The sequence below is a fragment of the Peromyscus californicus genome, unplaced genomic scaffold (assembly GCF_007827085.1).
Source record: "Peromyscus californicus insignis strain IS unplaced genomic scaffold, ASM782708v3 Scaffold_10__1_contigs__length_136768540, whole genome shotgun sequence".
Taxonomy (NCBI): Eukaryota; Metazoa; Chordata; class Mammalia; order Rodentia; family Cricetidae; genus Peromyscus; species Peromyscus californicus.
This window is the reverse complement of record NW_026294391.1, coordinates 2027646-2040993: the sequence shown is the minus strand read 5'-3', so window position 1 is coordinate 2040993 and position 13348 is coordinate 2027646. Positions and strand designations below refer to the sequence as shown.

Genomic DNA, 13348 nt, shown 5'->3' with positions numbered 1-13348 from the left:
GAGTGCTGGGATTAAAGGTGTGTACCACTACCTCCTGGCCTTTATTTTATTATCATCATCATCATCATCATCATTACCTTGAGATAGGGTTTCACTGTGTAGACCTGACTGACCTTGAACTCACAGAAATCTACCTGCCCCTGTCTCCCAAGTGCTGGGATAAAGACATGCACCACTACAACAGGTTGTCTATCACTTTCTTAATTTACCTTAGCATCTTTTGGAATATGAAGAAAGTTACATCCTTTGGGAAGGAGGCATATTTTCCTAGTCTGACCTCATTATTATAGCTTTCTTATTCAAGGGGTTAACTTCATTTTTCCTTATGCTTACATTCTGTTCAACCTCGACTTGATTGTGTTGTTTATACTTAATGAAGGTGTATCAAGGTAGAAAAAGACTCCTTTTTCTGATGCAGTATTTGATTTAGAATATCTTCCATAAGCTCATGTATTTAAATACTTAGTACCCAGCTGGTGGTTTGGGAGAGGTTATGAGACCTTTAGGAGGTGGAACCTTGCTGGAAGTATGTCACTGGAGGCAGCAAGCTTTGAGGGTTTGCAGGCTTGTTCCACTTCCTCCCTCAACTTCCTGTGTGTATATGAAAATGTGATTATCTAGCTTCCTGCTCCTACCATCATGTCATGCATTCCCCACCATCAACGGACTCTATCACTCTAGAATCATGCACTAAAATAAACTCTGTCTTTCTTATTTTACCTTCAGCCATGGAATTGTCTCACAGCAACTACAAACAACTAATAAATCTAGTTTTGCCTGGAACTGCTAAATATGGCCACTTTGTCAATACTTTCTGAGATCCACTGACTCTAGCATCTTCCATCCCACTCCAACTAGAATTTAATCTGTCTTCCTCTTAATGACCTGTCAATCAAGTCCTAGCAGTTCCTCTTTGGGGGATGGATCAATTCTTCCAGGAATATCTTTTCTGGGTCTTTTTTAAGTATTATTAGTTGGGTATAGTGTCACATGTCGTTAATCCCAGCACTTGAGAGGCAGAGGCAGGTGGACCTCTGTGGGTTAGAAGCCAACCTGGTCTATATAATGAGTTTCAGGCCAGCCAAGACTACATAGTAACGACTCTGTCTCAAAAAATTACTATTATTGTGTGTCACACAAATATGTGGAGGTTGGAAGGCAATTTTATGGAGTCAGTTCTCCCCTTCCACCTTTACAAGGATTCCAGGTTTTGAACTCAGGTTGCTAAACTTGTACAAGAGCCTTTACCCACCGCATCACCTTGATGTTCATTTTCCCGGTATTTCTGAGAGCCCCCATAACCTAGATCACTCGCACAGCCTCTGCCCTCCTTCAGTCTCCTTGTACTCAGCAGTAAATCTGAACATTAAATGTCCCTCTCAAGTTTCAAGTGTCACCATATAGGCTAATGATATTTATTCCAAGTGGGGATCCTTACTTTAGTGTGTAAACACTGGAGGGAAATTTCTGGGTTTCATAGCAGTCAATATGATCAGCACCCCCTCTTTTCCTTTGCAGAGGTGCTATTTTTGTATCCAAGCCTCACTGCTCCTGCTGGAATAGTCTGTTATTTCCTTTATGGGTGTTTTTTCTTTTGCTGTCCTGCTTTCTCTATTCTTGTTAGGGACTAAAGGACATCTCAAAGTGACATGCCCTCCAACATGTTTTCCTTTTCAAAAATTTTAATTCATTTACAAAAAATAAACAACTAATTTAGATTTGAAGAATATCCTCTGTATCATGCATGGCATAAGCTAGTAGGAACAGGCTACATGCCTGCCAGCAATGCTTCTTAGAGGACATGTTCTTACAACACTGATGTTATCTCAAAACACAAAGTCAATTTCTTCCATTCAACCTGATCCAACAGGTTACACAATAGGGAAATCTTTAGGGATAGAACTTTTAAAAAGTTGTGTTCTGTGTTAACTTATTACATGAACTACATTTATGGCTCCTCATGCAAAACTTTGACTCTAGTACTTTACCATTATATAGTATATAAGAATTGCTTTTTTTAAAAAAAATCCAGCTGTTGGAGAAAAATTAACAGTAATAATCATGAATGCTGATGACTTACCATAAAGCAGATACCATGCCAAGAATTTTGTAATTTAATTCAGTTCTTATAAAACCCTCTGAGGAGGCTAATATTACCATTTCTCTCAGTTAAGGGTAAGAAAACAAACTCTGCAATGCATGGGCTGCTCTGTACTTCAGTATTGAAATCCCCCAAATCTCAGTGATGACACAGAGAAGTTTCATTCCTCAGTTATATCATGTGTCCACTGTGGACTGCTGTGGGTGGGGCTCTATCCACATCAGCTACACGGGGATTCAGGACTCAAGACTGATGGAAGCAAATAAAAATGAACAGTATCTAAGCTTGGCAATCTAGAAGCAGAAGATCCAGGGCATCAGACTCTATCAGTCAGAGAGGGTCTTAGAAGGAAACAAATGGCACACTCAAACAGCAAACTAAGAAGAGCTTTAGCAGAAAAACTCTGTCTCAAACAAACAAACAAACAAAAACCAACAACAAGAAAAAGAGCCTTATAAGGAGGTTATTTATGAAAGTGTGGGAAGAGTACAGGGAAAACAGAAGGGAGAAGACAGTACTTGAAGCCAAAACCAGGGAACTTTCATCTATAGGTCTGAAGGCTCAAGAGCAAGGAGTAGTTATCAGAACCTGGAGTTGTATGGACTGCATCCCCTGATAGGAGCTGTTATTTCAGATAAAGAGGTACAACTGGTCTGAAGGACTCTTGTACCTCCATTTTCCTTCCAGTGGCATTCACTATAGACAAATCCAAAGGGAAACCAGAAAGCAAAGGAACCTTCGACATGTTCCATATAAGTCAGCCTCTGTGGCTAAGAAAGAGGAAAGGGCAGCAGGTAAATGTGAAGGGGCAAATAGAAGACATGAAACAGCTATCAACTGTTGAAGAATTCAGCACACAGCAAAGTCCAAAGATTTGGTGGACTGGTTACTTTTCTCATACCTGTGACCTGAAAAGCACAACTTAAGGAAGGATTTATTTTGGCCCATGGTTTGATGGAATATAGTCCATCATTGCTGGGAAGGACTGTTACCAAGAGCATGAGGTGGCTAGTCATATTGTGCCCACAATCAGAAAGCAAAGAGAGATGAATGTTGTTGTTAGCTGACTGTGCCTCTTTTCCCTGACTAATCAGTCTAGAACTCCAGCCAACAGAGTGGTGCCACCCACATTCAGGGCATGTCTTAACCCTCTCCGTTAATCTACTCTGGAAACACCCTCACAGGCATACTCAAAGGTATTCCTTATTAATGCCCTAGTATTTGTTTGTTTGTTTCATTTCGTTTCGTTTTGTTTTGTTTCATTTTGTTTTGTTTTGTTTTTCGAGACAGGGTTTCTCTGTAGGGTTGTCCTGGAACTCACTCTGTAGACCAGGCTGGCCTTGAATTCATGGAGATCCGCCTGCCTCTGCCTCCCAGAGTGCTGGGTTTAAAGGCATGTGCTACCACCGCCCAGCCCTAGTGTTTCTTAAACCAATCAGTGAGCAGTTAAAAGTAACCATCATGGCCGGGCGGTGGTGGCGCACGCCTTTAATCCCAGCACTCGGGAGGCAGAGCCAGGCGGATCTCTGTGAGTTCGAGGCCAGCCTGGGCTACCAAGTGAGTTCCAGGACAGGCGCAAAGCTACACAGAGAAACCCTGTCTCGAAAAACCAAAAAAAAAAAAAAAAAAAAAAAAAAAAAGTAACCATCACATTTGACAAAGGAGGATTATACTATATAACTTCAAAAAGCTTTTCTGACTTTTAAACATGGTTTGCCTAAAATGCTATAGTTATTAATAGTAAAAACAATACATCATTAATTGCTCACGACAATGAAAGCATGTCTAAAACCTTTAACAACAGACAATTACATAGAACGCATATGAATCTTAACTCCTCTTTATTCCTGCTATTACCTTATAAAGCATGTCAGGAACTCTGTGGTGTAAGTCCATGCCTGACCACAGTGGGGAAATATCCACAGGAAATGGCAGCATCCAAAAGAGAATGGGATAACAGGCTTGGAAAGTCACCTCTAAAGGAAGGGATTTGCCCTTATTTGAATGTAATCTGAATGTCCCTCAAACTTTCACATAAAATGGGTGGGTCCTCTAAGAAGCAACATTAGTAGATGCTGAGGATCTTTGAAAGGTGGGGCTTCAACTAGTGTTGTGGGGGACCCTAGTCTCTCACCATTTCTGAGCTCTTGGCTTGAGATATGACCACCTGCTAAAGCATGCACCCCCACCACTGCCATCCCAGACACTTATCAGATGGCCAAACCAATTGGGAATACCTGATTTTCAACCCAAACCTCCCCAACTGTGAGCTAAATCAACCATTTCTTAGCTGGGTGTGGTTGTATATGCCTTTAGTCCCAGCACTCAGGAGGCAGAGGCAGGCAGATCTCTGAGTTGGAGGCCAGCCTGGTCTATAAAGCAAGTTCGGGACAGCCAAGGCTACAGAGAGAACCCCTGTTTCAAGAAAAACAAAACAAAACAAATAAACAAAAAACATTTCTCTTTATTAAGTTACTGTTTCCAATATTTTACTATAGTGATGCAAAGCTGACTAATACAGTATGCAACAAGACTATCCCACCTCAGCAGGACCCTTTAAAAATCACAGAATAGCTGGCACACATAGGAAGAAGAAAAAACATCTTAATAACCTGATCTGTTCATTCAACTGACTTTTCTTGAACACATCACTTATATATGAAATACCATTTAATATTTGTGAATGCTCACTATAAAAGTACCCATATCACTATACCCAAAATAGACTTAATTCAAAGAGTTATAAAGGGGTCTTAGGAAGAATGACCAGGTAGGTGGCATATTGGAAACACATCTCAAAGGGTGAGCAACTGGGTGGTACAACTAGAGAATTAGTTTTGGACAACTAATTTGGATCATAGATTTTAAAAATCTGCTATGCGGATTGACTCTGGGGGCGTACATAAGAAACAAGATTAAAATAAAGGGTACCAGGGTTAGGAGTGCATCTCAATTGTAGAGCACTTGCCCAGTGTGCTCTGAGTTTGGTTCTCCATAACCCCCTACATACATGCATGGACATACAAATCAAGACTAGGGGAACCATTTCATAATGAGTCACAGGAAGAAATAGCACTCATTTTCTCTGGAAGCTGCCTACAGATACAGGAGAAGATGGAATCCTACATTTTCTTTCCTCAATGGCAGATCAATCTAAAATGACCATCTAAAGAGATGAAATAAGAATCCCATGTTACCAACCACAAGTGGAGAGGGCTCTGCCCCCACATATATGGTGCCATTTTCAATGAGAAAACCAAAAATTGATATCTTAAGTACAGTGTAATCAGGGATAAGAAGCTCTTATTTTTTCCTGTCAGTCAACACCACTCCATACTAGAATTGTGTTTGATTGCTTAGGAACAAGAAGACAATCTGATCTAGTAGTACTAACTCCTTGCTCAATGGGTCATAATCATCAGTTGGGCATTTATCAAAAGAGTGATAGAGTTGTAAATATGTGTGTTTTGCTGCTCAAAAGCATCTCAATGCTCTCCTGGGAGCCATTCTGAGGACTATCAAAAGAATAAGACTTCAGTCTCCAAGACTCCACAGGAGAACAAACTCCCAAATCTGATCATTAAACGAACAGCTAGATGTGGTAGCTCACAACTGTAATCCCAGCATTCAGAAGGTCAAGGCAGTAATGAGATCAGCCTGCGCTACACAGTGAGTTCTAAGCCATCCTGGTCTACAATGAGACCCTGTCTCCAAAAGCAAACAATCAAGCAAGTACAACTGGCCAATTCCCATTTATCCCCCACCAACACTTTACTCTGGTTTCTGTGATTTTGCCCTTCCACACCCCCACTTAGTTACTTGCTTTCAGTTGAGGTTTTTTTTCTTTTTTGATTTTTTTTTCAAGACAGGGTCTTTCTGTGAAGTACTAGCTGTCCTAGAACTTGCTCTGTAGACCAGGCTGGTCTAGAACTCAGAGATCTGCCTACCTCTGACTGCCTCCTGAGTACTGGGATTAAAGGCATGCACCACCACCACTACTGGCTCAGTTGAGTTTTAAAATAACTAATTTTGGAATTCATACAACTAAACTATATTATTATAAGTTAGTCACCCCCACACTAGTTTTGTGTAGCTAATATCTCTGATGTGAGGGTTACAATAATCGCAGCAACCTAAGTGATAACTTCAAGGCCATTTTTGTTGATACCACCAAGTCTTCACTTGGGCTTTCGCAGGTACCTAGTCTTCCCTCACATCATATTAGCATTACCATTTTCTGAACATGTGTTCCATGAAGACCCATGAAGATTGATTATACATGTGTTTAGACCACTGATTATTTCACCTCCAGCCACATTTCCCCATATCTTAAATTACCCTGCTCCATTATCCTATAAAGAGCCCCACCTCATCCTCAGGGAAGAGGATTGGAGACTTGGTTCTCTCACCTCCATCCTCAGCTGCCCAGTGAATAACCTTCTGTTTTGTAAAATGTGTAGGTTAACTGTCATACTTCACTGTAAGCATAAGCGGGCCTCTTTTTAGTTTGTTTGTTGTTTGTTTTCTAGTACCATCCTCTAACTCTGTACTCAAGTTTCAATCTCTTTTATGGCAGTTTTCCAACAGCAGATTTTTAGGAGGCTAGTAAAACACTTAAAACATCCTACATTTCAAAAGCTATCCATTCAAAAAGCAGTTAAAGTTAATGTTCTAATGTCTAACAAGTTTAAACTTCTAAGTTTCCTGAACTTTTATTTACATGGAACTCTTACTATGACAATCTTCAGAGGCCAAATAAAAATGATGTAACATGGCAATGCCTTCCATTATTTTATAGCATAGCATAGACACATTATATGAAAATAAACAGTTATATAGGTAATCTGGAAAAATGGGCTTTTATCCAATTAACTAAAGCAACACTAATAGTTCAGAAAACAGTATCTGTAATCTTCATCACACTCACCTCATATTACTGTTGATAGTACTAATAAGATGGTAGTAATAAAGCTACACACAAACATAAATAGTAATATATGTTCAGACAGCATAAACAGCTTTCTCAGGCTTCTGAAGAATCTATTCCTCAAGAAATTCTCCTCTAAACACAGTCACAGACAGCTTAGCATAAAGCATAAAGCTTAAATAAAGCTACCTTTCAGGGTGTTTTTTAGAAGCATGCTTGAGTAGTGAGGATCTATTATTTATCTTTTAAACAAACATTAGGAAAGCAGAACTCTCTGCCTGAGTCAGATGTGCACAGAGACCAACATAATCAGCAAATGTTATGCTCAGTGCTTTGCATGTGTGGTTGCATTTAATTCTCACAAGAGCATTAGAAACAGGAACCATTACTTCTACTTTATAGATGAGGATGCTAATGGGAGAAGGGAAAGTGGGCCCAAGCCAGTTGATCAGTGACTGGCCCAGTAAGAGCTTAACCCTAACGCTAAGACTCCACAATCTCATCTTCTTTTCACAAACCAAGTTGCCTCAAGCAGCCAATCCTTCAATACTCATTTAGAGTGTCTATGATGATATATGGCGATAAGAAAGGTTACTGTATTTTGGAACACTGAGATTCTTCGGAACTACACAACTGACTAGCATCATGCTGTTCAATGTGGTGATCACTAGTCATATGAAGTCACTTAATTTAAATTGTTTAATATTAAATGAAAGCTAAAACTCAGTTCTTCAGTTTGCAGTACCCCACATTTCAAATGCTCAGTAGCAGCACATGATCAGTGTCTATCATAATGGGCTGAGCAAGCAGAATATAGAACATTCTTTGCAGAAAGATCTGTGGAATGACACTAATCTAGAGGAACCCTAAGAGGGCATGGTCAAGTGGGAACTATCACTATCTTTAAGATTATTACTGTTCAGAATATTAGAGAGTATTTTACACAAGTATGCTTCTGTACATCTAAGCAATAACAGAAACATCAAGATTTTTATACCTCCATTTTGAGGACTAGACCAATCCTTTCTCCTTAAATTATTTCTAAGATGTATGGTCAGTCAATCCTCATTATCTGAAGGGAATCAGTTCCAGGAACTTCCTCATACAAACACCAAAATCCATGGATGCTGAAGTCCCTTATGTAAAATGATGTGTGTACCATGTTGCATTTGAAAGCATAGCTAAATTGATTGTAATAGTACAAGATAAATGCTATGTAAATAGTTGTTATACTTTATTGGTTAGGGAATAAGACAAGAAAAAAAGTACACATTCAGTACATGTGCAATTGTTTTTGTTTATTTTTGAGATTGCAACTTAATTACAACATTTCTCCATTTCCTTTCCTCCTTCCAAATACCCGTCCCTACTTTCCTTCAAATTCATGGTCTCGTTTTTCATAGGCCTGAAAACATATATATGAGTAACATTATATGGACCCAGGTGATTATATTTAGGAATATATATGTATACACATGAATACATATATGCATGTGGAGTTTTTTAAAACTGCATTTGATCTGCAGTGAGTTGAATCTATAGACATGGAGAGAAGACTTGTAATAACTGACATTAGAAAAAGAAATAGCTGATACTTTGGGGGGATTTTAAAAATTTATGTGTATGGGTATTTTCCCTATATGTGGGTCTCCCAGAACTGGATGGTTGTGAGCCACCATGTTAGTACTGGGAATTGAACCTGGGTCCTCTACATGAGCAGCAAGTACTCTTAACCACTGAGTCATCTCTCCAGCCCCCTGCTTTGCTTTATACATTCTAACTTGCAGTCAAACCATCTTGTTTGTTTTTGAGGTGTGAGGGAGAAGGGCTATACATTAACTCCACTTTTAGGAAATGGTTCATCTAACAATTGAAAACTACAAGATAAGAGATTTACAAAAATTACATCACAGTATGGTAGTTATGTATGAACTCTGCACAAAAATGTTTATAAATACAACTGTTTCCATAAAGGAAAATCATTATTCAAGCCAAATGGTATGTTTCCCAATGGAAGGTGAAGGCACAATGCTGAAAAAGAACACAAGTCTGAAAGTATGTCTACATTAGTCATTCTAAAGTGAAAGACAAGAGGGAAATACAGATAGAGATAACTCAAGTGTCCTTGAACAGGTGATTCAACAAGCAAAATGTGAAATAGTATTCAACCTCAAAAGGGAGGAAATCATGGCATATGCTGCACCATGGATGAACTGACAGGGCAGGATGCTAAGTGAAATGGGCCAGTGACAAAATGATAAATACTGTAAGATTTTACATGCACAAGGAAATTATAGCAGTCAAATTCATAGAGCAGAAAGGAGAATGATTGTTGAAAGAAGCTGGATAGAAAGGAAAAAGGGCAGTTGTTGCTATATGAGTTTAGAGTTTCAGTTATAAAAGATAAAAAAGTTGGGCTGGAGAGATGTCTCAGTGGTTAAGAGCACTGGCTGCTATTCCAGAGGTCCTGAGTTCAATTCCTAGCAACCACATGGTGGCTCACAACCATCTGTAATGAGATCGGGCATGCAGGCAGAACACTGTATACATAATAAATAAATAAATCTTTAAAAAAAAGATTAAAAAGTTCAAGAAATTAGTTGCTGAATGATACAATACTTAACACTACTGAGTCATATGCTCAGAAATTAAGATGCTAAATTGCATGCTGTGCATTTTATCAAAATAAAAACAGTAAGAAGGTATATTAGTTAATTTTCTACCACTATGATAAACAAATGACCAAGGCAACTTGTAGAAGGAAGGGTCTATTAGGGCTTAAGGTTCCAGAGGGATAAGAGTCTACTACCATTATGGCTTCTCCACGTGGCCACAAGTACTAGATATGGTAGCTAGAGAAAACTGAAAACTCACATTTTAAACCACAAGCACAGAAAGAGTGAACTAACAAGGACATGAGGCTTTTAAAACCCTCACAGCCCACCTCCAGTGATGTACTTCCTCAAACAAGGCCACACCTCCTATGCTCTTCCAAACAGCACTACCAAATGAAGATCACGTATTCAAGTGTCTGAGACTGTGGGGGACACCTTATTCAAACCACCACAGAAAGTAAACATACACTTCTCTTAGAAAGTAAGTCTGTTAGATCTAACTACTATTTACTTCCTCTATCATCTATTAATGCCACAGTCTCTCTACTGCAAAAAAAGTCAATGACTGCTCTGAACTTCATAAGATTTAAATAACAATAATGATCAAGCCAAATGTCTAATTACCTGGGTCAGTGGCAGAGATAATTGCTCCAAAAAAGAGACAATCCGTGTAGTAAAATTTATCAGAGAGCTGGCCCACAATCTTCATGAGTTTCACCACCCCATACATAAGATTTCTGTAAGATGATAGGCAAACAGTGTCAGGGAAAAAAATCTTGCTGACATATAAACATAATAACAGAGTGCTATTAGAACATCGTACTTTAAGGGAGATTCAGGAAAGCAATAGGCAGCTTTTATGGTTGGACACTTACCAGAAACCTAAGCAAATAGAACTTTGGCACTAAGGAATGGTTTTTGTAGTTATTATCTTGCAGAAGCATCTGAGTATTTCTTTTGCTATTGTTGCTTTTGTGTGTGTGCATGGGGGTGGGGCACTGAGAGAGAGTCTCATGTAGACTAATCTGGCCTTGACTTGCTATGTAGCAGAGGATGACCCTCAACTTCTGATCTACTCAATTATGGCCCGGAACTTCTGATTGTCTTGCCTCTGCTTTCCAAGTTGTGGAATTACAGATATAAACCACCACCACACAAAGCTTTGTGCATGTTAGGTAAACTGTACCAACTGAGTTACATCCCCAGCCCCTGAAGATTTCATTCTTAAAAGTTGTTCTCATTAACAACTATATCAGCTGTGAGGTATGGTCTTTGATGAGTCATGAAGTTAAAGGATCTTAAGCAACTGGGTGATAGAGGAGAATGGAAGATAGAGCCTGAAATAATGTATAATAAATCACTACAAATGTAGAATTGTAAGATAGTATATCTCAAGTCATAAAAATTAGGGGGCTGGGTGAAGCTGGAGAGACTTATATTACTAATATCTCCATCAAGAAGTAGTGTAAAGAAGGTAAAGATACAACCTTATTGAAATGTCCTAGTAGATCACCAGTGTCCCCACTGACATACCTGGCCTCTTGCCCTCCTTGGGTGAGGCAGGTTAGCTATATAGCGCCCCTCACAGTGGACAGAATGTGACATGGGACCATCAAGTTCAATATTTCAGCCTGCCTGGAGCAAACTACCTATGTGGCAGATTATAATTAGAAACAGCAATGAGTGTTGAAAAACAGCCTACCGTGTACTACACATGTGTGTATGTATCTGTGTGCATGTACCAGTAATAACAGCAATTGCAAGGGTTAAAAGAATAAAAATAACATAGAATTAATTCCATGTACACTAAAGCCAACCATTTAATGAGATTTGTGATGGTAAGGACCATGTCACTGCCTTCCCTTATGTATTTAGTGCCTAGAGCAGTGGATTGGCTAAGCTGGGGGTGAAAGAATTGTTTGCACTGCAGAATGGAATCCTTATGAGAAGAATTAGCTAGAACTTAATGCTTGCCTAGTATGTGTTCAGGTGTTGCTCCAATCAGCTCAACTTCAGTCCATGACAGCTCTATGGAACAGATCTAATTTGCTCTTCACTGGTTATCAAAGGTTTCTTTCATGGTCACACCTTTCAAATATTTCTTGAAAGGAGACTTTCTTCTCCATTTCTTTTTACTAAAATCCTAGACCTAGGTGGTACATTTTCATCTGACAGCCTTACCTCCATCTTGCTTCCCATCATCATTAATGCATGGAACCTGGTATTCTTCAGTGATCTGTCACCTCATTAAAGAGAAACTCCAAGACCCTCCTTTTACAGAATAGAGTAGAAGGTCCTTGCCTTGCCTTTTTCTCAGCTTTCCAACTAATTTTTTAAAGCTAAAGTTCTTACTACATTCAGATTTGCTTGGGCATTTTTTAAAATATCACCTTCCTACTCCAAGATCCCATCCAAGGTACCACATGGCATTTGGTCATTAAATCTCCTGGTCTCCTTTTGGTTATGACAGTTTCTCATCCACTGCTTGTTTTTGATGACCTTGGCAATTTTGAGCAATGCTGATCAGAAAGTTTGCAGGGTACCCTTCAGTTGAGATTTCTTTGGCTTTTTCTCCAGACAAAGGTGATATGTTTGGGGTAAATGGCCAGGGAGGTAAAGTGCCCTTCGTAGCACAAATCTCAAGGATATATAATAGCAACAAGGCTTGTATTATCTTCCATGTTCTCTACTTTTTGGCTACTCTCTTCTTCCCCTACTTTCTGCACTATACTCTTTATAAGAAGCTACAACATACAGCCCACACTCAAAGCTAGGTTGGGATGAAGATCTGGGGATGGTGTGACTAAGTTCTACCACTTTGAAGGGATGTATCTATAACACTTTCTACAATTTGGCACATGAAATGTGTCTCTCATTTATTTCTTCATTAAATCATCTATGTGTGGGCTCAGGAATATTTATTTTATACTCTATATGATAATCTAATAGAAAGTTATTTATTTTGTTATGTTTCAGCCACTTATGGGCTCTGTCTATGGTGAGAACTTCCAGGTTGGCTTTTGGGTTCCTTTGACATGTCTTATATCTTTATGGTTGTCTGTCTTTTGAGCATTTGCTTACTTTCTGATATTAAAAGATGCTCCATCTTCATGTAAGTTTCCTGTTCCAGCCCTAGAATAAGAGGCACTGGTTCTTTTTTTTTTAATCAGAGAATGCTATAAGAAATTATGATCTAGTAATTTTAGTTCAGTTTAATCATTCTTAATTTAAATTTAATGCACACATATAGCTAATAACTACCATACTAGAAAGGATAACTTTGTATCCTAACTGCCATCCTCACACAACACTAAAATCCTGCTTTGTGCACCATATTGGTGAATCTCATTCCTTTGGGTAGTATGTTAGACTGGTTATACAACAAAGAATCACTTACCCAATAATGAAGCAGGAAACAGCCGTCCCCAAAAAGGCATAGGCCAGAATCGATCCAAGATTTCTGAAAAAGTGTCTCTGAATAAAACAATAAATAGGGATTATAGTAATTCTTGTCAGCAAGCCAAAAAAAATCAAACATATAAACAAAAACTTCACATTAAAAGACTCTAAAACCTAGTATGCTATACTGTTTATATATCTAGTAATATCAGTAGTCAATCACAAATAATGCTATTCAGCCTTAAACGTCATGATTTTAAAATATCCTCTGCACTGTCAATCACTGAGCAAGTTACCAGGAACCTG

General features: G+C 38.8%; 1 protein-coding gene across 1 annotated transcript in view; it reads right to left on the bottom strand.

The window, feature by feature from the left end:
- Slc9a7 (solute carrier family 9 member A7) overlaps positions 1–13348 on the bottom strand; it is a 171008-nt gene that overhangs the window by 67919 nt on the left and 89741 nt on the right. The window contains exons 4-5 of the mRNA XM_052734311.1: positions 13041–13117; positions 10268–10380 (exon numbers count right to left, since the gene is read on the bottom strand). Of these exons, the coding sequence (XP_052590271.1) occupies positions 10268–10380; positions 13041–13117 (190 nt within the window). The remainder of the gene's footprint in view (positions 1–10267; positions 10381–13040; positions 13118–13348) is intronic.